This window comes from Geotrypetes seraphini, chromosome 16, assembly GCF_902459505.1.
Source record: "Geotrypetes seraphini chromosome 16, aGeoSer1.1, whole genome shotgun sequence".
Taxonomy (NCBI): Eukaryota; Metazoa; Chordata; class Amphibia; order Gymnophiona; family Dermophiidae; genus Geotrypetes; species Geotrypetes seraphini.
The window spans coordinates 37,711,681-37,736,214 of record NC_047099.1 but is presented as its reverse complement, the minus strand read 5'-3'; the positions used below and the strand labels follow the sequence as shown (position 1 = coordinate 37,736,214).

The 24,534-nt window shown below is 44.9% G+C and overlaps 2 protein-coding genes across 5 annotated transcripts in view; one reads left to right on the top strand and one right to left on the bottom strand.

Annotated features, from left to right (window-relative positions):
- Positions 1-292: 292 nt before the first annotated feature.
- Positions 293-19,549, bottom strand: DAP3 (death associated protein 3). Its single transcript, XM_033924051.1, has 13 exons — positions 19,410-19,549; positions 14,032-14,078; positions 10,561-10,677; positions 8,942-9,043; positions 7,751-7,859; positions 7,082-7,174; positions 6,860-6,990; positions 6,207-6,287; positions 5,202-5,360; positions 2,419-2,478; positions 2,103-2,192; positions 1,897-2,014; positions 293-1,045 (listed from the first exon to the last, which is right to left on the bottom strand). Exons 2-13 carry the CDS (start codon positions 14,074-14,076, stop codon positions 960-962), a joined length of 1,191 nt encoding a protein of 396 aa, XP_033779942.1. The 5' UTR covers positions 14,077-14,078; positions 19,410-19,549; the 3' UTR covers positions 293-959.
- Positions 19,550-19,667: 118 nt separating this feature from the next.
- The window catches only part of ASH1L (ASH1 like histone lysine methyltransferase), a 111,845-nt gene continuing 106,978 nt past the window's right edge, over positions 19,668-24,534 (top strand). The window contains exon 1 of one of the 4 annotated variants that reach the window (XR_004537235.1): positions 19,668-20,154. The gene's annotated coding sequence lies outside the window, so the exon portion shown is untranslated. The remainder of the gene's footprint in view (positions 20,155-24,534) is intronic. The other 3 variants (XM_033924050.1, XM_033924049.1, XM_033924048.1) reach the window with 3 other exon arrangements.

Sequence of the window (24,534 nt, the reverse complement as noted above, 5' to 3'; positions counted from 1 at the left end):
CGCTCATCTTTTTTCTGGAGCCCAGCAAAATGGACAGCAGCTCCCTCACAGTGGCCATTTGTGCCACTGACAAGGTGGTATCTCTCAGACCATACCGCTCGCTCCCTCCCCTGGGGCCCTGTTTTGGCACCACTGGGAGAGGGAAGCAGCCAAATCGCCAACAAGTGTGCCTTCATGTCCCCTACTTGCCAAAGAGAATTCCAAAATATCAATGCCCTGGTCACAAAAGCAAAGTTGAGGGGAATGCTAGCCATTTTCTATATGTTATGGTAGAGACAATTAATGCATTACATAGTTGCACTTTCATTTTATTCGATAACACTATGTATCACATCCCTCTTTACAGCTTCTCTAATACGGTACTCCACGGAAGTGGGGCTAGTTCGTCACTCAAAGTGATTTATTTAGTTCACCACCAGTCAGTTTCTTATCTATATAGTGAAGGGGATGTTGTCGCATAGACTCTGAACTTCATCCTAAGAAAGGATCAACACATTTGCTCGAATCTGGTCAAGAAAACAGTTCTTCCTTAGGTTAAAGCCATTCTTAAAACAGTCCTTGGTAGAGTTGTAGCTTTAGGCAGGAACAGACTGAAGTACTTTTCTAAAGTTTTCATGGGATGGAAAGCAGGTAGTTAATGAACCTAGTGGATGTAGCTTATAAAAACTACACCGACATAAGTACAATTTAATGTAGATGGACTGGAAGAAGAGCAGAGACAGAACACACTGTCTTAGTGCTTCTGTAAAATTCAGAGCCAGCAGGTTCTGCTGTTGAAATAGGTCTTGCACAGGTTAAGGCTCAGCCTCTACATAGCAGATTCATGCTTCCAGGCCTGGATTTCAGCAGAGGTGCACACAGCAGATAGTTTTAGATCCCTTCCATGCCATGTTCTGCATGGCGGGAGGCTGGAAAGTTAGACCAAGCACGTTTCACAATGTCTGTAGAGAGCTGTAATGTTAGAGAAATGAACAGATGTGCTCCAGCTGCCTCGGATTGGAATTGCTGAGGAAAACCAGTTCCTTCTTGCCTTCTTCTGTAAAAGCTGAAAAGAAGTTCAGGTTATTAAAAAAACAAACAAACATCTGATCACCCAATATAGTGTGAGGCTCAAGGGCCTCTGAGCTGTCAACTTGATTCTACTAGAGAAAAACAAATATCAATAGTCTTAAGTTTATTCATTAGTTGTTAGTATTTAGCGAAGGTAGGGTTTCTTAGTTAGCAGCGGGAGAGATGCACATTCTCCCCCTGCCTCCAATGTTCCCCCTCCTTACCTCCATGTAGATGTCTGACCGGAGGGACTTGGGTTCCCTCAACCCAGCTGGCCTGCCACTTCAAAATGGGCCTTAAACAACTTAGGCCAATGAGTGCCTCAGGCCCCTCCCCGGTGCATCCCAGGATGCACTGGGGAGGGGAAGGCCCATTTTGAAGCGGCGGGCCAGCTGGGTGCAAATTGGCATCTCTCCTGCTGCTAGGTGAGAGAATGAGTATCACAACACAGCTTTTTAGCAATCTCCAACACTGCCACGCCGGGGTTTAAAAGAGTGTAGTCACTTATTTTTGTAGCTAAAAGCTGACATCTCTTAGAAAATGGCTCAGTAACTTTTAAGAATCCACCAGAAGAGCCCATCTGCATGTCATTATCAGACTTCTAGAAACCTCGCTGAAGCCAGAGATAATCCATTTTGATAATCTGCTGCTAAAATGTGTGCAGGCTAAACCGTCAAAAAAACAGTTTAGCGACGGCTTTAAAGTTTGGAGAATCTGACCTCTGTACACTGAGCCTGAATTTTACCCATGAGCTAATCTCACTGAAGGGAAGCAGTGGTCATGCACAGAAAATAGCAAATAGAAAAGAGGAAGTGTTTCCAGGGCACAACCAGAGAAGGTTCTCACCTTTTTCATGCTGAAGCCAGCGACGCTCAAGGTAATATTGGTAACAACTCTCAAACTCCTTCTCACTGTAGTTTGAAACATGGATAGGTACAAAGGGATCCAGGGTATCAAACCCCTCCTGTGCAAGAAACCAAATCATGAGCAGATTAGGGCTGAATAGTATTTAATTCCTTCAGTACCACAAAAGAAAGCTAGAGTCACTGTACCTTCCCCAGTAGCTCATGAGGGCGATATGTAGCTTTAGGCTGGAAAAGGGAGCCAGTTTGACTCACAGTTGTCACAATAGCACCTCCACTCTGGAGAGAATGAGAAAAACTTAAATCATGCAAGCACAAGAGGAGACAGTAGCTCCTGCAGTCTCAGACTCTCAGGTGTTTAAGGAACAGTACTGAAGCATTAACTGTTGGGAGGGGGTGGGGAAAGAGAATGAGTTTTTCTCAGCAGGAGGTGCTGCAGGGAACAGAGCACAGGGTATAAAATAATTCACTGGCACACAACGGTAATGAAGGAACAGGCACTCACCCAGTCATTCAGCATCATTTTCCTTAGATTATGGACCAGAGTCAGTTCTTCTGGAGCAATCTAGGGGAGGGGAGGGGGGGGGGAAGCAGTTAGTCCATTAGGCACCCTGGAATCAAGTGCACTTAGTAATGTTTTTTTTCCTTCAGTAAAGTAAAAACACTCAGACATGTAATCTCTTTTCATTTTAGTCTGCAGCAGCAACATTGACTGGTACAAGTAATCAGTACTGAAGAAGAAAGGGTTACCTGCAGGAATTGCTAGGCAGTAGTGCTACCCGATTCAGGGAAAAATTTTTCAATTCGATTTGGCTTATTGCATTATTTTGATTCAATTCACTTTTCCTGACCAATCGAGCTGGGTTTTTTTGTTTGTTTTTTTTAACACGGCCTGGTGGGTTTATTTTTGTAGCCTCTTCATTCAACCCACCCCCCTTTGCCCTTTCCAAGCCCACACCGAAGCTGTGGTGTAAACAAAACAAAAAAGACTTTTCCTCTCTGTTAGGTCCTAGCTCGCACTCGTTAACACCAGCAGGATACACATTTCAAATCTGACATATTGTATGTAATAGAAAATAAAATTATTTTTTCTACCTTTTGTTGTCTAGTCATCTTATTATTGAAACTTGATGTTGGTACCAGGCTCTGGTTTCTGTTTGTCTTCTGTTAACTCGCTCCCCAGGGTCTCCTGCCCATTTGACGTTTTCTTTTTTCCCCATGCTCACTATTCATATTTCATCTCTGTACCTTCCCTTCGACTGCCAGATCCAACATTTGTTTCTTTCCCACTGTCTACCATCTCTCTCCCTGCCTTGTGCCCTGGGTCAAATCTCTCCATTTTTCTCCATACAGCATCTCTCCCTTCCTCCCCTCCATTATCATGTGCAACATTTCTTTCTCTCTCCCCATACACCATCTCTCCCTGCCCTACACTCATGTCCAACATTTCTCTCTCTTATCCATGCATGTCTCCATCCACTCCATCATATACAAGATTTCTCCCTCCGATTACTCCTGGCAGAATTCTGTGCAAAACAAATTCAAAATTCTGCGCACAAAATTAGCAAATGTTGCAAGTTAATTTGTCAAAATTTAAACAATATTTTTGCTCATCATTATCCATATTCTATTTAATAAAGTTAAAATGTTTTTCTTCTTTGTTGTCTGGATGTTTTATTTTTACATCATGTTGGTTCTACCTTTCTTTCTCCTTCAAGTGGCTGCTATCCATTTGTCTTTTCTACTCTGTCTATTCCCTCACTATACCTGCCTTAGACATATCGATCATTCATTTTTTTAGCCCTTTTCTGCCTCTTACCCCTTTTCTGCCTCTTACCCTTCTTCTCTTTTTCACTTTTCAACTACCTATCAGATTTCCATCTTCTCTCTCATTCTCCATCTCATTCTTTCCATTTCCTTTCATCTTCAATGTACCTCCATTACCATATTTCTACCCTCTTATCCATTTTCTTGCCACCCTCACCTCCCCCTCAGGGTTCTACTGTTCTAAGCATCTTTCTTCTTCCACCCTTATAGCTCAGTATCTCCTCCCCACCCTCGTAGCCTGACATCTCCCTCTCTCTTCCCTGCTGCACTCTCCCCCATGGTACAGCATTTCTCCTACTCTCTTCCTTCACTCCCATTTCCAGGCATCTCTCCATTCTGCTCCTGGATCCAACATCTCCCCCCTCCTCTCCTTCCACCTCTTGTGTATCTATCTCTCCCTCTCATGTAATCCTATGTCCAAATCCTCTCTCCCTTCCCTGTGCCCCATGTCAAATCTCTCTTTCCCCTTCCATGCACCATCTCTCCCTTCCATTATGTGCAATTTCATCCTCTCCCCTCACCATCCCTTGTGCCACCATCTTTCCTTCATCTCACCCTCCCCTCGTGCCACCAATTTTCATTCCTCTCCTTCCCTGTACTCCAAGGTTTGCGGTATCGGCAGCAACTCTCGCATGCTGCCTGCCGTTAACCCGGAAGTCTCCCCTCTGCCACAGAGAGACTTCCGGGTCAGTGGCAGGCAGCATGTGGGAATTGCTGCCAATACTGTGACACGGCGAGATTTGATGCTGACTCGGCCGGCGCAGTAAGATTCTACGTGGGAAAAGGCGATTCCATTTCTCCCATCCCCCTGTGCAGCCCTTCCCGATCGACCCCCCCCCCTTCCCACTGGTGAGACCTCAGCTCTTGGGCCTCCTAAAGCAGCAGCAGCAGCAGGCTGCTCGTGGCTTGATGGACCATTGGGCTGCAGAAGTGGAAAAAAGAGGGACAAAAGGCCTGAATGAGGTACAAAGATTTTTTTTTTCTTTTCAGACCGAAGAACATCACTATAAGAATAAAACAAAGAAATAAAGCCAAAAAAGAAAAATGTTGATGGGAAGGCAATGTGATTTTGGACAGAATTCCCACCCCCCCCCAAAAAAAAAAAATAGCACTTCTTTGTTCCATGGAAAACAAAGAACTGAGGTACCGCAAGCATACGCGGTGCAGGCAGTTGTGAAGTTTCTAAAAACTTAACGTGGCATTGCACTTTTGACACTGTCCGTACTGGGCTTTGTGGAGGACGTCACCCACATGTAAGAATATTCCGCTTGTCTTTAGCACAGTAAGTGCATGCAAATTTCATAATGAATGCAAGATGCCTGAGCATGTCTCATTTTTAGCTGCACTGAACATATGAAGACCTAAAGCAGCTTGTCGAAGGGAGCCTTGGAAGCCTAGGTTTGGCTGAAAAAGGGTCCACTTTAGGAACAATCGGGCCCTGAGCTCAGTGTCATCACATACCAGACTCTTGTCCTCTCTCTTTAGAGTTGTCTTTCCCCACAGTGAATTTACTCCGTCCGCTGCCACAAGCATGCGGAAGGCACCAAGAGAGCACTGTCTCTTCAGCTCCTTAAGCACCACTCCCATAGCATCACTGGCAGTTTTTATTCTGTTTATTCCCTGCAGAGAAAGAAAGGGATGAGAGAGAGGAGCATGATGCAGCATCAGAATGACCAAGGAAAATTCACAGTCCCTGTTCAGACTCCAACAGCAAAGCAGAAGGTGGTTAAGAACATAAGAATAGCCTTACTGGGCAGCCCAATGGTCCATTAAGCCCACTAGCCCGTTCTCACCCCTGATCTAGAGTATGGAATTCGTAAGGGACGTAACAGAATATGGCTATTCTTACGTTCTTATGGCAGATACCAGACAGCCTATGCAGTCTGCCCATTCATACCAACTAAGCTATACAATCCCTTCCTCTTCCTCAGAAATTCTGTTTGTAGAAGTATTTCCTTAGGTTACTCCCGAGTCTGTCTCCTTTTGTCTTCATCCTATGCCCTTCATTCCAGAGCTTCCTTTCAATTGAAGAGACTCCACCTTCTGTGCATTTATGCCATGGAGGTATTTAAATGTCTATCATATCTCCCTTCTCCTGCCTTTCTTCCAAAGTATACTTAGTGAGATCTCATTATATCAGTCCCAATTTGCTTTATGATGAAAGACCAGTAACCATTTTAGTAAAACTCCCTTTGGACACATTCCATCCTGTTTATATTTTTTTTTGAAGGTACGGTCTCCAGATTTGTACACGGTACTCCAAACTTGTAACTTTTTTTTCGCCCTCCGTTGCCAGTCCTCTCCCTATGCACCAAGGCATTCATCTGGCTTTCACCCTCACCTTTTTAACCGATTTGGCCACACTGTGTGGGCACTTGAACAGAAAACCCTCTCATCCCAAAACACATCTGCCTCAGACACTGGTCTACGCTATTTTAAATGGGCGATAACCTCTTAACCTCTCACCTGATCCACAACTTCTCCCAGTGGTTTACCCTCCTCGGTCACTTCCCGCTTGGTCCACACATATCTCTGCTGGGTCAGGATCTGAACATAAGAAGGGCAAGATTAAAAGGTGTTTAAAAAAAATAAATAAATAAAAAAACACCATACAAAAAAGTTAACGTCTTCTACTCATGAGAGAGTCAGACTTTGCATAACCCTATAACAAAGCTGCTCCTAAAACAAATGATCTATAAAACCACCACCTACCCAAGAAATAAATGTCGCAGGCAGCATTGGCCTCCGTGTGCATTCCCTAATACATTCATCCACAATGTGTGGAAGAGGCTTCAATGGAACCAACTCAACATTATATTATTTCCATATGCCAAAAGAATTACATTTCGCTTTCATTGACTTTCTTCTGTTCAAAACCCACAAGTTCTATCACAGCTCTGTCTAGCAAGCCACTCCTATCTTAATAATAATAATAACAGTTTATATACCACAATACCGTTAAGTTCTATGCGGTTTACAAAAGATTAGTGGAGTACAAGTTGAGTTGATGTACAAGTTGAATTAACTTAAGGGATGTGGGGAACAATGGGGAGAAAGGGCAAGGGAGGGGAAAGAGGGAAGTGGGTCAACTGCACCAGTTCAGGTTGCCTCCTACTGACCTGTTTCAGAAAACGCTCGTTTGTGATCTTGAAGTACTTCAGCCAACTGGATGCCTCTAAGGGCTGGTCGTAGCGGCCTTTCTTGTGGGAAGACTGCACAAGCTCCTTGCAGTTCTTCACCAAGATATGAACTGGGGAAAAAAAAAAAGCCTGGTTTTAAGAACCTCATGACCAGTTAACTCCCCCACAGATTCACACAAGACACACAGATTTAAGTCTCACCATCGGGCACATGAACCAGCAGCCAGTCTTTTCTTGCACAATAATGAATTACATGGCAAAGAGTTAGGGATTTGCCAGTGCCTTTCCATCCATCTTGGGTGCAAGCTGTCAAGGAAAACCTAGCATATGAACCCAAAGTTCTCTCCCTCAAAAAAAATGAACCTTTCGTCATCTTAGTTTCACTGGAAAGATAGTGGGGAAGTAGAGAACGAGACGTTTTTAACTGACATTTCATCCTGTGTTTGTATCTCACATCGCTCCCAGTTTTGGGGCTGCTCAAAAGAATCAGAATGCCCAGTCCAAGACTGGACACACAGGGAGCAAAACCTCCTTGAAAATAAGCCACATAATGCCATGCCAGGTATCCGCAGGCTGCATCTCCAGCCTTTGCCCAAGTCAGCCTCTCTTCCCCAACCATCATTATTGCCCGTTTCCTCTCTCCCTACAATCCAGCTTTGCCCCTTACTATTATTTGGGTTTTTGCCAGATACTTGTGACCTGGATTGGCCACTGTGGGCTAGATGGACCATTGGTCTGGCCCAGTATGGCTATTCTTATGTTCAAGAGAAACAACCTGCTGCTGAAATTTGTCCATCAGACCCAAATGGTCAGTCATGAAGTTTATAGAATCAGCATCTGATCCCCCACTATAGACTATAAAAAGGATACAGATAACATAACGCACAGCCGGGTGAGAGAAGTTTGTGTTGCGCAAGTAACTTATCGTCTCCAAGGCTGGCCGCCGCACCATCAAGCAGGTTTCATTGAATGTCTTTGTCTGTAGGAAGACAGGAGCAACTCTTAGGCGTTACAAATCGAGCCCTCAGGCCTTACTCCCACCTTCCTTTTTGAATGCCTCCCCAAGAGCCTGAAGGCCTAAGGCAGTGTCTCCTCTCTACATGGTTCATCACAAAACCCCCACAAAATCTTATTTTAAAGGTCTCTTATTGCTGATGCAATGGTTCTGTCGCACGTAAACAAGAGATTACAGAGATTAAGACCCAGAAGATGCCAGAGTTCTGAAATGTCCTCTAATGCTGGACAAATTCATCACCTTTAAGAGACATGCATTGCAGAATAAGGACCACTTAGGACTAGATTCTTAAAACTCTGCGGTAAAATCTGATGGGCCGCTGTCATTGAAGTGATTTCAAAAAGGTGAGTCATTCTCCAAAAACCTTGCATGCACATGAGGTTGGCAGAGAGTAGCAAAGATTAGTTAGATTTGGGGGGGGGGGGGGGGGGGGGCGGTGTTTAAATGGATGCAGCTGTTGTCTATTAAAAAAACACATGACCCTGAGCCCTCCCCCCAGATGCCAGCAGCCCCCTTACCTTACCTATTTTGCTAATCAGCAGGAGTGACTCCTCCTCCCCCCCATAGACCCTCCCCTTATCTTGACTAGAAGGCCAACAAGAGCGATACCCACTCCCGCCTGACGGAAGGCCTACCTCTTCAAAATGGTGGCCTTCCCCCCTTCCCAATATCGGGTGTAGGGGTTTCCTCAGGTAGGAGGGAGTGGACATACCTCCTGTTGATTTTGGGGGGGGGTTCTTCTGCTCGCTGCTGGCTAAGCTGATCATGGCAGGGGAATCCCTGATCATCTAAGCCAGCAGGACCGGCTTCAGGGCTTCTCCTGCAGACTCAGGTGTTTGGGTCTTCACCAGGACCCTCTAGTCTGACCTAGTATGGAAGCACACACACCATGCCTATCTCTGGACAAAAGCTAAGCTAGACCCATGTACCTCTTCCCACAACCCATCACCACAAAATGGTGCCCATCCCTTCACCGTCTCTATTACAAACCCAGTTCCTAAGTCAGCACCCCACCCTATTCACTGCTTGCTTGCATAATATCATACCTGCAGCTGGAAGCGAAAGGGCAGTCCATGGGAGAAGATACTCTTTACCTCGTGGGCCGGCAAGAGATAGTACTGACCTTCATGCTCCTCCCTGTGTTTGTCCTGCAGATTGATTAGGAATAGAAATGCAAGTCAGAGTACATCTTAGCAACTGGCCAGGTTTATTTATTTATCATTTTCATATTAACAATTCAAGTATAAACTTGTACAGATAGCAATATAGGTACATTAATAACAAATAAAATTGAAAAGAAAAGATGTTCCCTTATTGCTCTAGTCCTCAATAAATGAGATCCAAAAGGTGGATAGCGGAATAATAGAAAGAAAATACAATAACTGAAGATTAAAGAACGAATCAGGTTGATATCCAGTTGACATATACACCTCAATAACTTAGTTAATTAGGGCATTAAATTATAGCTTTATCTTTCTCCAATCGCGACGTTGAAAAGAAAGCAGTCAATTGGAAAGGTCCAAAGAAGACATACTTTTATGAGGAATAATGAATCACACATTTGCATGGATAACGTAAGAAAAAGGATGCCCCTAGTGCCAAAACCCCAGGCTTAAGTAAAAGAAATTCCTTCCGTCGTCTTAGGGTATCTCTAGCTAAATCTGGGTACATTTGTACTTTTAAACCCATAAATTCTTTCTGCATATGTTTAAAGAAATTTTTCATAAGCCAATTTTTATCAGTGGCCATAGCCACCGTCAATAATAATGTAGCAGGTGTAATCAGTTTTGTATCGGAAAGTTCAGGTAGCGCTGTTATATGTCATGTCACTGGCCAGGTTTATTAACCACATCTAGACCAGAGTCTAGAATCATGTTTTCTGACCTAGGCTATGGATCTGCACCGAGAATCTGACTCGCACCTTATATTCCCTTTGCCTCATTTGATTAATCTGGGAAAGCTGGTTTCTGCCACTGAATGTCTCTTCCTCTGAGCTGACTGCAGAAGGCCGTTGCCAGGCAACACCAGTGGCCTGGGATCTCAGGGATATACAGTGCTCAGCACCTGTGTTGCTCTGTGATGTCTGCAAGAGATGCTCGGACTACATGGCCGGGTTCTCGGTCTGCTCTGGTTTCCATGGAAACCCCACTGGGATCTGCTCCGAGAAGGAGCCACAGTTTCAGAACAGCAAATCTCAGTGCAACTCGTCACGTGGCAGGCAGAGATGCAAACCCTCTCAGTATCTGAATTGAAACAGGAGAGCAAGCCCTGCAGAGGAGCACATGGGGGACTTCACTCGGGGAAATGCACTCCCAAATTAAAAGGACAGAACTTTTGCTGAAGTATTCTCCTAGCACGATCAAGTCCTGGTGTTAAAGACACTGATGAACAGTAGACTAGTACATGAAGTGGACATGACTAGTATCGGGATGTATCAAGAGCAGCCTGAAATGATCCTATCTGTTCAATGTTGCATGCTTACCTAGGCATTTTCTTATACTATAAAAGGGATAGGGGACCAAATAGGAGGAGAAGAACAGTCTGCACAAATATCAAAACAACCAACAGGTGAGAGGGCCAGGTTTCCAAACTAAAAGGACTTTAATGGTAACCAATTATATAAAATGCTCAGGGCTCAAAGATTGGGTTGACAACAGAAACTCACCGGGTCGCTTTCAGTGGTTAGGAAGGCGCCTCTAGGCATCTTAGTTGCATTCTCAACCTGGGCAGCTGCAACAGTTGTCCATGCTCTGCTAAACAGGAATAAATAGCCCGGACCCACCTAAATGAGTAACACAGGGGAACAAAAAGACTTTTCAGCCAAAAGCTAGCTCCGAATTCAGAAATAATGCAGGAAGGACATCGAATGGCAGTGTAAAACAACAGGAGAAAAATGTCATACGTTGGAGATCAGTGAAAAGAGAAACCTCTGGGATATTTATAGTCATGCTGCAGAATGCCAAAATCTCCTGCAAAAAAGCCTACTCTAGCTTCAGCTGAAGGTCACAGTCCTGTCCTCCACATCCCCAGGGGTCCTTAGAAACAGCTGCTCGGAAAACCAAGCTCCTTACCTTAGGGAGAGGAAAACAGCATCTTCTGCTGCTTAAAATCGAAACAGGAAACAGTTACATACGAAGCTGAAAACTGGGGATGGAATTTAAAAAGGGAAAAAACTTCTGCTTTCTCTCCTTATTGATTTAGCATCGGTTCCCCATCCCAACATGAGTAGCGAGAGTGTATTGATATCTAGAAACCTAGAGTGTTGAGTGTCAAGTTGACAAGAAACTCAGGCTGATTGTCCCTGCTTAGAAGAACTTACAATCTAATTTAGACAGACAAACATGAAATATAGGGGTACAGTCAATTATGAAGCTGTAATATCTAAATGAATGAACATTACCCTTGAACAGTAAAACACATCAAATAAAAGCAGCAGCTTGAATATTAGTGAAGCTCAATTACCTCTTGAGATTCTATTTACAAACCGATTCTGAACCTATAGTCCAACAGGCAGAGAAGTCTTAGCTATGGAGAAGACCATGACGAATAAGGCAAAAAACAGGCAGATCAGAAATTATCGGGCAGGGGGGTCAATCTACTGGAAAAGATTTAAGGGCTAGGGACTTGTATGCTTCCTTTTTGTAGTTACACAACCACATTCAAAGCAGGAGTTAAGAATAGAAAAATAGGAGTCAAAGGTTTGTAGTATCAGCTCTGCAGCCCTAGTAATCACAGTTACTGAGGCATTCATTTAAACACCCTTCCCCCTGCCTCCATCTAGCTGTGCCTCGGACATCCAAGCCATTCCACACTGGTACCAATATAGCCAGAGAAGCATAAGAAAATGGGAACATACACATGGGATGAGACAGGACAGGCTACATTAATATTTATTTAGATTTATAGCCTTGGAGCAGAATGGCTACTCAACCAAGAGTGAAAATATGGGTTGGTCCTAGAAATTTGTGGGCAAATACTGTTTTTTAATTAGTGTTGTCACTATAAAGCAGTTACAGAGTAAAAACAATCAAAATGAACTCCAATTAATTTGATAAGATAGGACAAATAAAGATAGAAACCAAATAGTTCAAAAGATTGAGAGTTCCGATTCCTGAAATACTGTTCAGGACTGCCTCCTTTCATGTCCATACTCTCTCTCAATCCCTTAGGTCTACCTAATAGAATGGGCGAGTAGCTCCTTTCTCTGAGTGTTCTAGCCTGGAGGCTATCCATAATTTTGTTTTCAGTGTACAGTACATCCCCGATATTCACGGGGGTTCCGTTCCAGGAACCCCCACGAATGTTGAAAAAACGTGAATACGGTTTTTAGCAGGGGAGACAGAGGAGGGCAGCCAGAGCGCCGGTGAGTGAAGGAAATCACTCGCGGTATGCTCCGACCACCTCTGCCTGTACTAAAGTTGGGCCTCACCAATCAAGAGCTGCGTGTCAAAGCAGCTCCTGATTGGTGAGGCCCAACTTTGGTATAGGAAGGGGCGGTCTGAACATACTGCGAGTGAATTCCTTCACTCCCTGGCGCTCCGGCTGCCCTCTCCTGGTCGGAAAATACCGCGAATGACCGGGACTGCGAATCACGGGGGAGCACTATATAGTGAAAAACTGTCACGTCACGTTGGACTAGAATTATCTTCCCAAAGGTTTTAAGATGCATTATTTCCTTGGGGGGAGGGGTGCCGGGAAGCAATGGCCCTTACCCCCTAACCCACACCAACTTCCCATTATCAACCAATTAAGCAGAAGCCCAGAGGATCTCTGGGGGGGATAGTAGATGGCATGGTTAGGCAGACTAGATAGAAAAGTGAAGGTAGATAAACAGCATATGGCCTATGTTTTCCTGTGTACTGAACATACCCATTACCCAAATGAGATACAATATAACTATCTTCTAAGAAATTGAAATGATATTCCTAATGGCATATGCACGAGAGAGATTTACATACAGTTGAAGGTATGTTAATCTTTTATGAATATGCAGAAGAGAATGGCTGGATTGGAATTACTCTCATTCTAAATCTGAGCTCAGGGTGAATTATTTTCAGGTTCAGTTGTGTTCCTGTTCCAGGAAAATTTACAATCTTAATCTGTGCCCGAGGCAAAGGAAAGTTTTAAGTGTTTTGCCCAAGGTCACAAGGAGCAACAATGGGATCTGAACTCTAGCTTCCTGGCTCTCAGCCCACTGCTCTAAGGTCAACACATTTTCCCCCCGAGGGATTACTTTCCAGGAAGAATAGCAAACCCAAGTACAGTTTTCATGCATGCATGTGCATCAGACACCTGCATGTGACTGAATCAACCTAACATAGTAAGTAAGTGTCAGCAGATAAAAAGACCGTCACGGTCCATCCAGTCTTCCTAGCAAGGTGGCCAGAATTGAATCTAGCACTCTGCACAGGTTTCACTCCATGATTAAATACTGGTATACTTTTTTCTCCATCTTCCCCTGCCTATTTTGGGGCATAGACCTTAGAAGTCTGCCTGGTGCCAAGCCTACTTCCCAACTACTGGAGTTGTCTTAGAAGCCCACCCTGTCCTCAATCCTCAATAAATTGTGTTTGATTGCCCAGAACTTGAATGCCCTTTGTGCTTTTTTTTCTTGCTCCAAACGATCAGCAGACCACCACCAGGGCTTAAGGTGAAATCAAGACTCCATACTGGTTCCTAGTTATTGGGCCAGAAAGCTGTCCTCTCTAGCAGCTCACTCCATGGGCAGAACAGCTGGAAATCATGAAGCAACATTTACAACAATTACTGCTATTTCCGTAGGTCAAGGAAAGCTATTTTAGGCCAACTCAGTAACAGATAGGATAGTGAAAATTTACACAAGAGTTGACCATCACAATCTACACCAGTTCTTAAGCAAACAAACACCTCAAGGCTGTTCTAAGCAAACTCTCTGGAGTAAGGTACGAAATTCCTTCATCGGGAGCAACTCTGCAATAAGATAATAGCTACAGGACACACCAGTAACAGCAGCAGCTTTCTCCAAGTCCTGCGAAACTCCTGAGCCCAACACAAGTAGAATGAAAGATTCCAGAAAGCATAGCTGTTACCAGCTTCATCCATGTTACACATTAAAATAACCTAAGCCAAAAGTGTGGCAATAAAGAACTAGGTTTACCTTCTGACACAAAGGGATCAGTCTCCTCAAACTTCTTGCCATCATTCCTGTAAAAAAAAGAGATAACAGGTATACACAAGTCAGAGCTGTGGGGAGGGAACAGGGTGCACAGTAAGAATAATTCTATTCATCAAGATTATCAAAATAGCTTTATCTTAAAGAAACAGTATGAAACCGAACTAGAAGATGGAACAAAAGCCTCCGAATCTGTATGGTGGTATAGGAAGCTGGCTGCCTGAGCAACATCACCTAACTATCACTTGTTTAACAACAAAGGTGCATGCACTGTCAAACAGCATGCGATGGGTAGAAGAGTCATATTGAGTCACTGGTTTACCTTACCATGAATAATGGCCCAAGGGTTATCTTCCAATGATTGATTTGTTATATTTTGATCAGTGTTAACAGCAAATAAGTAGCTTGTAACTCGACCTCAAAAAGATTATTAAACTTATCTAATGAGATCTACAATCTTTTGGGCAAGCACATGCCGTCTCTGGGTAATTTCTGGTAGAGACCCAGACACCCTTGGTTTAGGGGGCTTATTCAAACATTGAAATAAATAACCTGGAAGACTGATGTTTTGGATACACACAGCAAATACGTCAATTTAAAATAGCTCGTGCTTTCCCTCACCATAATCCCAGAGGTTGAGATCAAATCCCAGTGCTGCTCCTTGTGACCCTGGCCAAGTTAATCACTCAGTCCTTCTGTGCCCCAGCCCTGGGGGATCTGAAGTCCAAAGCTCCCACCCTCTTCCCCAGCATGCTGTGGCACACAGTATACAGTCGCAGTTCCCGCACAACCAAGGTACACATCCCAAATGATTTTTAATTAAAATCGAGGGTATTTTACATTTTAGACAAGCACTTCAACTTACATGGATGGTATCCCCATCCAGGGAATTATTGAAAAAAAAATTTAACATTCGTTATTTCGTCCACAATGATCCAAGACCTAAGCAAACAACAAAAGATGGAAATCACACAAATCATTTATCACAACATAACAGTTCGCTAAACTGTCGGAATCACCATTGGTCCTATGGTTACTCCCCCCACTCCCTTCCTTGGCCACAATAAATTGTAACAACTGTTTGGGTTCAAACAAATAGGAAAGATTTTCCTTCTATTGAGAGACAGCACTTAACAGGAAATTTTAATACAAAGGAAGCACCCAGAGCAATAACTCTAGGTCTAAAGACCAGAATGTCTTTTCTTCTCTTCTGCGTCTCATGAGAAATATCTGGAAATATACAAATTGAACCCGTAAAAGTTTTATTCGTATGTCGGAAATATCCCTGTCAAACTCTAAGGCAAATGTAATGTAATTTATTTCTTATATACCGCTACATCCGTTAGGTTCTAAATGACACAATGGCAAATGACACAATAAGGGTAGTCCTTTCAGTTTTTACTTCCACTCGTTATTTTATAGACCTCTATCATATCACCCCTGACCCATCTCTTCTCCAAGCTAAAGTGCCTTAGCCGCTTTAGCCTTTCCTCATAGGGAAGTCGGCCCATCCATTTGTATCATTTTTGCTGCCCTTCTCATTAATAGCAACACAAAGTCCCTCAACTGCCAGATATTATGAAAAACACGCCACTGAAACTTTATAGCAAATGGCAGACCTACAACATGCTTAGTTAGGGCTGGAGGCAGTAATTATTGGTGGTAGTGGGGAAGCACAAATAGGGACCAGTTACCGGGATTTCAAGAACCAGACCCTCAAGATTGATGTTGTCGTTAGCTGTCACTGACTCGTGTTGAGTCCTAGCGACTTGATGAATTGTAGATATAAAAAGAAATCAGAAAGAAAGGTCCTCCGGCATCATCCCCATGGTTGTTTTCAATGTATCCAGCCATCTGAATGCAGGTCACCCTCTTCACCTGATTCCTTTGATCTTCCCAAACACGATGTCCTCCCGTGATCTCTCTCATCCGATGGTGTGACCAAAATAAGACAGGCAGTTGTAACTTCATCATTTGGGCTTTGAGTGGCATAGCTGGTTTGGTCTCTTCCAAAATCCCAATTTGCTAGTTCTTTTGGCAGTCCACAGCATGCCAAAAATCCTTCTGCAGCACCAAAGCTTAAATGAGTCAAATCTTCTCTCTGTACTGTCCAGCTTTCGCATCTGTAACTGACCATTGTGTGGACAAGTCTGATCTTCGTTTGGAGCGTTACCTCCTTGCCTTTGACTACTTTGTCAAGAGCCTTCATTGAAGAGTGACCAAGTGCTATTCTGCAGAGTATTTCCTCCCTGCTAGTTGCTTCTTTGTTTACAAAAGAGCCCAGGAAATTGAAATCCTTCACAACTTCTATTCTATCACCCTCAAGCTCAAAATCATCATTTTCTATGTTCACGATCTTCATCTTGTTTATGTTCAGTTCTAATCCCAAGATTGCTAGTCTTCCCAAATTGCAGGTAGTGATGGTTGCAAAAGAAACACAGGCATACTGTCTACACCAGTGTTTTTCAACCGTTTTACACCTATGGACTGGCAGAAATAAAAAAATTATTCTGTGGACCAGCATCGGTCCGTGGATCGGCGGTTGAAGAACACTGGGCTAAGTCGTGGACCAGACCCCGCCCATCTCTACCCAATGTCCACCCCAGACCCTGCCCCCATAATAGTAATAATTGCACCTTGCACATCCCTTGCCTCATCTGGAAGCCTTCCCTCTGACGTTGCAACGTCAGAGAGAAGGCTTCCGGTTCAGGCGCAGGATGCCCGTGCCTGTGTGCACTGAATCAGTTAGGAAGAGGAAGCTGGCTCGAATATAACGCCACATCAATCGCACCGTGGACCGGCGGTTGAAGAACACTGTTTTGGGCCTGATGCACGTGTTGGCCCTATGGCCGGCAGGAAATTTCTGTGGACCGGCACTGGTCCATGGACCGGTGGTTGAAGAACACTGGTCTACACCAAATTTTTTATGGAACACCTCCCATTCCATGAGGGCGCACTAGTTAAGAACCACTGAGATAGGCAGTAGCCGCTCTTAATTATCCATTTCAAGATTGCAACTTTATGGCTAGTCTTGTTTTGATGCTATATCCCAAAACAATGTGCTTGTTATTTCTAGCTCCCAAATCCGCTCATTAAGATCAGTGCTGCATGCCAGAAGTGTGAATTAACACTTGTAAAGCTGAAAAAGTTAGCAACTTCAATATTTCTTGTAGCTGGAAATAAAGAGACAGCAATTTCCTTGTTTCCAGTCTATTACCAGGTAAGTTCCTACCCTTCAGGCATAAGTAAGAAAATATTTTTTAACATTTTTATGGGGGGGGAGGAAGGGCAGTAGATAAAGCCTAGGAGGTATACTGGTAGATGTGGCCTGTTAGAAATAATAAACTAGTATTAGGATAACAGCATTTAAATCTTGCTTTTTTCACCAAATATTCTTTGCAACTTTAGGGAAGCCATTCTACATAGATACAATGTTCTATTAATAATTTTCTAATTTTAACTGACATGGTACAAGGGTCATTTCCTTGAACTTGCATATACTCTCCTTCTATCTAATTCAGTTAGATGAATATAATATATGCATTTATTCAGTTTTGTATACCGTTCTCCCAGGGGAGCTCAGAATGGTTTACATGAATTTTATTCAGATACTCAAGCATTTTTCTCTGTTTGTCCTGGTGGACTCAAATCTATCTAATGTTCCTGGGGCAATGGGGGGATTAAATGACTTAACAAGGGTCACAAGGAACAGCCTGGGTTTGAACCTGCAGCCTCAGGGTGCTGAGGCTGTAGCTTTAACCACTGCGCCACACTCTCTTTCTAGGTTGTGGTAAGAGCGGATAGCGTAGCTGGTTTTAAGAAAGGTTTGGACAATTTCCTGGAGGAAAAGTCCATAGTCTGTTATTGAGAAAGACATGGGGGAAGCCTTTGCGTGCCCTGGATCGGTAGCATGGAATGTTGTTGCTCTTTGGGATTCCGGAACCCTACTACTCTTTGGGGTTCTGGAATCTTTTGTTACTCTTTGGGGTTTTGGAATGTAGCTACTCTTTGGGGTTCTGGAATCTTTTGCTACTCTTTGGGGTTCTGGAATCTTTTGTTACTCTTTGGGGTTTTGGAATGTAGCTACTCTTTGGGGTTCTGGAATGTAGCTACTCTTTGGGGTTCTGGAATGTAGCTACTCTTTGGGGTTCTGGAATCTTTTGCTACTCTTTGGGGTTCTGGAATCTTTTGCTACTCTTTGGGGTTCTGGAATGTAGCTACTCTTTGGGGTTCTGGAATCTTCTGTTACCCTTTGGGGTTCTGGAATCTTTTGCTACTCTTTGGGGTTCTGGAATCTTTTGCTACTCTTTGGGGTTCTGGAATGTAGCTACTCTTTGGGGTTCTGGAATGTAGCTACTCTTTGGGGTTCTGGAATCTTCTGTTACCCTTTGGGGTTCTGGAATCTTTTGCTACCCTTTGGGGTTCTGGAATCTTCTGTTACCCTTTGGGGTTCTGGAATCTTTTGCTACTCTTTGGGGTTCTGGAATCTTTTGCTACTCTTTGGGGTTCTGGAATCTTTTGCTACTCTTTGGGGTTCTGGAATCTTTTGCTACTCTTTTGGGGTTCTGGAATCTTCTGTTACCCTTTGGGGGTTCTGGAATCTTTTGCTACTCTTTGGGGTTCTGGAATCTTTTGCTACTCTTTGGGGTTCTGGAATCTTCTGCTACCCTTTGGGGTTCTGGAATCTTCTGTTACCCTTTGGGGTTCTGGAATGTAGCTACTCTTTGGGGTTCTAGAATCTTTTGCTACTCTTTGGGGTTCTGGAATATTTTGCTACTCTTTGGGGTTCTGGAATGTAGCTACTCTTTGGGGTTCTGGAATCTTCTGTTACCCTTTGGGGTTCTGGAATCTTTTGTTACTCTTTGGGGTTCTGGAATCTTTTGCTACTCTTTGGGGTTCTGGAATCTTCTGTTACCCTTTGGGGTTCTGGAATCTTTTGTTACTCTTTGGGGTTTGGCTAGGTACTGGGGACCTGGATTAGCCACCATGAGAACAGGCTACTGGGCTTGATGGACCATTGGTCTGACCCGGTAAGGCTATGCTTATGTTGCTGGTAAAGAGAACAGTAGGTACCCCAAAATTGATTCAGATGTTTGAGGAGTTTGGAACACTTCAAAAAGAAACAATTTCAGAGAGCACTTGGCTGCTGCTGCTGAGGGAAGCTTGATGTTGAAAACATAATGGAAATGGTCGTTTTATGGAAAGGCGGATTCTAATTCGCTTATAATGAAGGTGAGGCGTGGCCTAGCGGTAGAGACGGGCTCGGACCCTCGCGTTTCCGCTCTTTTGGACAGAATAACCGAACCCCAGCTAACTGGAGCACCAGCGGCCTCGCCTCCCAACCCTTCCGCCAACGGACTCACCAACGGAGAAGTCAAGCGACTCGCCTCACACCGCCGCCATCTTGCTTTCTTGACGTCAGAGGTCGCGACCCCGGAGCTCCGCCCCAATTCTTTCTGAATCCTAATGGTCCCACCGAAGACACTGACGCAGTCGAGTCCGTGGCACGCGCACGGCTAAACGTCAAGTAGGAGGGCGGAAGGCTTGTTTATGTGCTAACCCCCACCCCCTTCCTCTCGCACGGCATTATGGGAGAGAACGCAGAGTCCCCGCCGGGGCTCGCGCACTAGCTGACGAAAGCGATCTCCACAGGCACGCGCCCCAAACGGGGCGGGATGGGCGAGGAGGGGCGAGCCCGGGCCGCCGCCGTCACGCGCCGCTCCGCTCCACCGCCCCCGTGACGTCACGGGCGGGCGCGCGCGCCTGCCTGGCCCGCTTGCTCCTGCGGTTGCTGGGGGTGACGGGAGGGCGCGTGCGCCGAGGCACGCGCCGTCTGAGGGACGGGCGAACGGACGGGCACGAGGCGGCCTCCCCCTCCGCCCCAGCGGCCGGGTTGGCGCCGGCGCCCTTCGGTGTCTGCCCAGCTCCCGGCGACGAGCCGCCGCCATTTTGAGGTGATTTCAGCGAGAGCGCGCGCCCCCGGGACTCGGTCTCTCCCTCCCTCGCTCCCTCCCTCACCGCTGTCGCCGCCGGGAAGGGAGCCCCGGGGGGGAGGAGGAGGAGCAGCGGCCTGACACGGAGTGACGAGGAGCTGCGGCCCTTCCTCAGGTAGCGCGTCTTTCCCCCATTTTCTCGCCGCTCCCCCGAGGCCCGGCCTGGCTGCGGCTGCGGGGATGAGCCTGACAGCGGGGGCCCCTCGGCGGCGCTTCATTGTATCGCCCTGGGGGGAATAACATGACTGCGGCGGAGCGGGCGGGGGGACGATGACGTGCGTGCAGGCAAAACGCACTCTCCTTTCCCCGCTTAGCCCCCCCCCCCAAAAAAAAAAAACAAAAAACACAGGGCTCCAGGTGCATTTCGAAATCATGCTCTAGCGAGAGTTGAAAGGAGGTGCTGGTTTTTTCCAAACCCCCCCCCCCCACTTTTTCTTTTTGTGATCTCAGGTATTCCTGCCCCCCCACCCCCTGCTTTCAGTTTGACAGCCGTGCCTTCCCATCCCTGTGCTGGGGGCACACATGTTGCTCTTGCAAGGGCTGTCACGGTCCTGGGAAATGAGTTTTGGTGGCGTATGTTGTCGTCCTAGTCGCAGCTGCTTTGCTCTTGTCGATAATTGCTTTTAAAAAGCTAGGATTGTGCAGAATAAATGGCTTTGCTTCAGATTTCTAGGGACGCTGGATAGTTGACCGGAGCGGGCAAATGCACTTGGGTTCGATGAAGCCCCATGTGCTCTTTTTCAATACCTTTTGCACTTGCTAATTATCTTGGCTTGAATGAATCATCTGCTTGGCATGAGAGTCAATAGTTTGCTTATCTCCGCCTCACTGTTAAAAAGGGCATCACTTATTCAACATATGTTCAGGTTGCTGCCTAATTTAATTTTTAGCTTGCTTAGCCAAATGATGCATGATTGCTATTCAGGTACAGTAACTCCCCCTAAGACAGGGGCGTCAAAGTCCCTCCTCGAGGGCCGCAATCCAGTCGGGTTTTCAGGATTTCCCCAATGAATGTGCATGAGATCTATTAGCATACAATGACCGCAGTGCATGCAAATAGATCTCGTGCATATTCATTGAGGAAATCCTGAAAACCCGACGGGATTGCGGCCCTCGAGGAGGGACTTTGACACCCCTGCCCTTAGAGGTTATAGTCAGAATATCTGAGGCAACAGGAGATAAGATGACTTATGGTGTCACAAGGAGAAATGGGATTTGAAATCTGGTTTCGGTCCATAGCTCTAACCACTATGCCTTTCTTTCTCATAGCACTTTATGACCAATTTGGACAGATTGTTGATATAGCTAGACTAGGGGAACGTTTATATTTTATAACTGCATCTTGTCTGATAAAGATCACCATCTTGTCAGCCTCTCAGTCAGGTTATCAATGAATGTATTTACCACATAGATTTAGTTTAAATAAAGCACTGGCTTTGGAATAGCATCCTATTCATTTCATGATGTTCAGGCTCACCATTGAAGATGTCTGTCTAAACAGTAGCAGCAGAACAGATCTTGAAATCTCTTCAATGGCATTAAGGTAAGGGCCACTTGGAGTAGTAGCAGTGGGCACAGAATTGGGGTTGATCCCCACTACAGCTTCTTGTGACCCTGGACAAAAACACTTAGCTTTCTAGTGCCCCAGGTACAAAATTTAGATTATGAGCCCACTAGGGATGGAGAATGTACCTTTTGTATAATACTCCGTTTTCCCAGGTACAAAATTTAGATTATGAGCCCACTAGGGATGGAGAATGTACCTTTTGTATAATACTCCGTTTTGATTGTACCACAGAAAGACAATATATCACTTACCTTGACTTCAGGAACAAACTAAAGACATATTTTTTTTCTCTCTATAGCCAACTTCCTATCCTTCCCTTAAACAACCGCAAGATCTGATTAAAAAATGTAACTTCAAGAACTTGATATAATTCTTATTATCAACTGCATAGATTCCTTGTAGAGAATTGCAGGATATAAGACACTATTATATTATAATAATGCAATAAATTACATGAATTTGAAGGCCCTGTGTTGATTCTGATGCCTAGTAGCCCAGTAGTCCAAAGTCCCTCCTTCTCAGAAGCCTCAGCCCTTTCTCAAAATACTCTGAGAGTTAGCTGTCCTCCCCATCCAGGACCCAAACACCCTCTCCCTCCAAGCTTCTCCAAAGGCTGTCTCTTTCAAAATGGTGAATTACTATTGATTTGATGAAAGAAAAGGGGGGAGCTTCTTAATTAATTGTTCTGTGTTTCAAATGGCTCATTCCATGTCAAGTGGTCCAATATTAACTCGACCTCTTCCAAATTGAATAAAATTTTGTGTGGATGTTTTTTCAGCTGGACCTATTGCTTTGAGACCTAGAGGCTGTTGAATTTAGGTCACTCTTGGAGTACCGTGTTCTGCGTAACACAAAATGGCAACTTTGTCCAGCCACTACAGCCCAACAAAGCCTCCAAGAGAATTGACATTTTGCGGATGAATACAATCCCTGGCACTAATTTAATGTGCAGTTTGGAAAGTAACATTAGTTTACCTCTCCTTTTAGTGCCTACTTTGACTCCTCATGGCTCCTGATCTATATTTCGATTCGTCATAACTACTAACGGTCGTGGCACATGACAATCACATAGGATTTGCATTAAGAGGATTTGCTGCCAATTGGAAGCAAAGATATAATTACACAAATATTTTGGCTGTATTTTTGGGTGCAAATATCTCAACTGTGCAACATCCAATTTTTTATTTTTTATATTACTTGAAAGAGCATCTTTTTTGCTACATATTTAGAAACATAGAAGCATAGAAAGATGACAGCAGGAAAGGGCTACAGCCCATCAAGTTTGCCCGCTCTACTGACCCACCCCCTTAAGTCTATACCCTAGTGACCCTATTCCTTATCTTCACCCTAGTAGGGATCCCACATAGGTATTCCATTTATTCTTGAAGTCTGGGATGCTGCTGGCCTCGATCACCTGCACTGGAAGCTTGTTCCATTGATCTATCATTCTTTCCGTGAAGAAGTACTTCCTGGCGTCACCATGAAATTTCCCTCCCCTGAATTTGAGCGGATGCCCTCTTGTGTCTTAGGGTCCTTTGAGAAAGAAAACATCATCGTCCACCTCGACACGTCCCGGCCTTACTTTGGCCAGAAGTTAGGTCTCAAATGCATGCATTATTCACTTGCGTATACATGCAGTGGTAAAAAAGAACATCTTTGGCATCCTGTTGTGTAATATTCAAATGAGCTAGAGGTTTGACATTTCATGGTGCAGCTAAGCTTGGCGGACTTGCCATGCTATCTCGGGGTACAGCATCCACTGCTTTCACATACTCTTGTAAATGGTCCATCAAAATGGACATTTAGGGGTCCTTTTACAAAGGCGCGGAAGCGGTTTAACACGTGGAATGCCGCGTGTTAAACCGCCTGCCCCGCTAGTACCTGCCTCCATTGACGAGGCGTTAGGATTTTAGGCTGCCGCGGGGGTTAGCACATAATGAAATGTCCAAGGCGCTAACCCTCGTAGCGCGTGTTGATAAAAGGAGCCCGTAGTTGTTAGTGATTCATTGCAAGTTCAGTTAAGGTATCTACCGTGTTTCCCCAAAAATAAGACCTACCCCAAAAATAAGCCCTAGCAGGATTTTCAGGGTAGGTCTTAATACAAGCCCTACCCCTAAAATAAGCCCTTGTCCCGGGATTCACCGGCAGTTGGGTAGCAGAACCTTTGAGCAAGCACCATCCCCCCCTGAGCACCTGCCGTGCAGCCAAATCCCCATCCTTCCTTCCCTCCCTCCCATCGGAACAAAACCGCGAGCCTTACTTACCTCCCTAAGCAGCGTCGAGCTGGCAGCACGCTAAACAGGCTGCTTTGGCCTTGTCCGCTCGTGAATTCAGTCTGCCGCGTTACTGATGATGTCATCAGAGTGAATTCACGAGCGGACAAGGCCGAAGCAGCCTGTTTAGCGTGCTGCCAGCCCGATGCTGCTTAGGGAGGTAAGTAAGGCTCATGGCGGGTTTCCATTGGGAGGGTGGGAAGGATGGGGATGCAGGTGCTGGGGAGGGCGGTGTTCACTCAAAGGTTCTGCTGCACAAGGGATGGGAGGGAGGGTAGGAAACAAGCTGCACATGTTGGGGAGAGAAAGGAAAGAGGAAGAATTGGGTTGAAGGAGAGGAAGGGAGAGATGATCATGTATATACCCCGAAAATAAGACCTAGTGCTTTTTTGGGGCCTAAAATTAATATAAGACACTATAATTTTCGGGGAAACACAGTAGCTGCATATCTCTAATTTTGATAAAATTTTGTGACATAGGTTTTGGGTCATGAGCTACTAACTGGCCTACTTAATAGATATCAATGTGCTTTGGTTTACAAGTTAATATAGTCAAATAATCTTATGATTCTAAATTAACATCCAGAAGGCCCTGCTCAATCTTTTGATTGGCCCATTAAAAAAAGATACTATGTGGATTTCAGAGGAACATATGG

Coding starts and splice junctions, on each gene's coding strand:
- DAP3 (XM_033924051.1), bottom strand. CDS start 14,076: ATGATGGCAAGAAGTTTGAGGAGACTGATCCCTTTGTGTCAGAAG. Junction 7,175..7,750: donor GGCTGTGCGTTATGTTATCT/GTATCCTTTTTA, acceptor CTTGCACCCAAG/ATGGATGGAAAGGCACTGGC. Junction 6,288..6,859: donor ACGAGCGTTTTCTGAAACAG/GTCAGTAGGAGG, acceptor TCTTATGTTCAG/ATCCTGACCCAGCAGAGATA.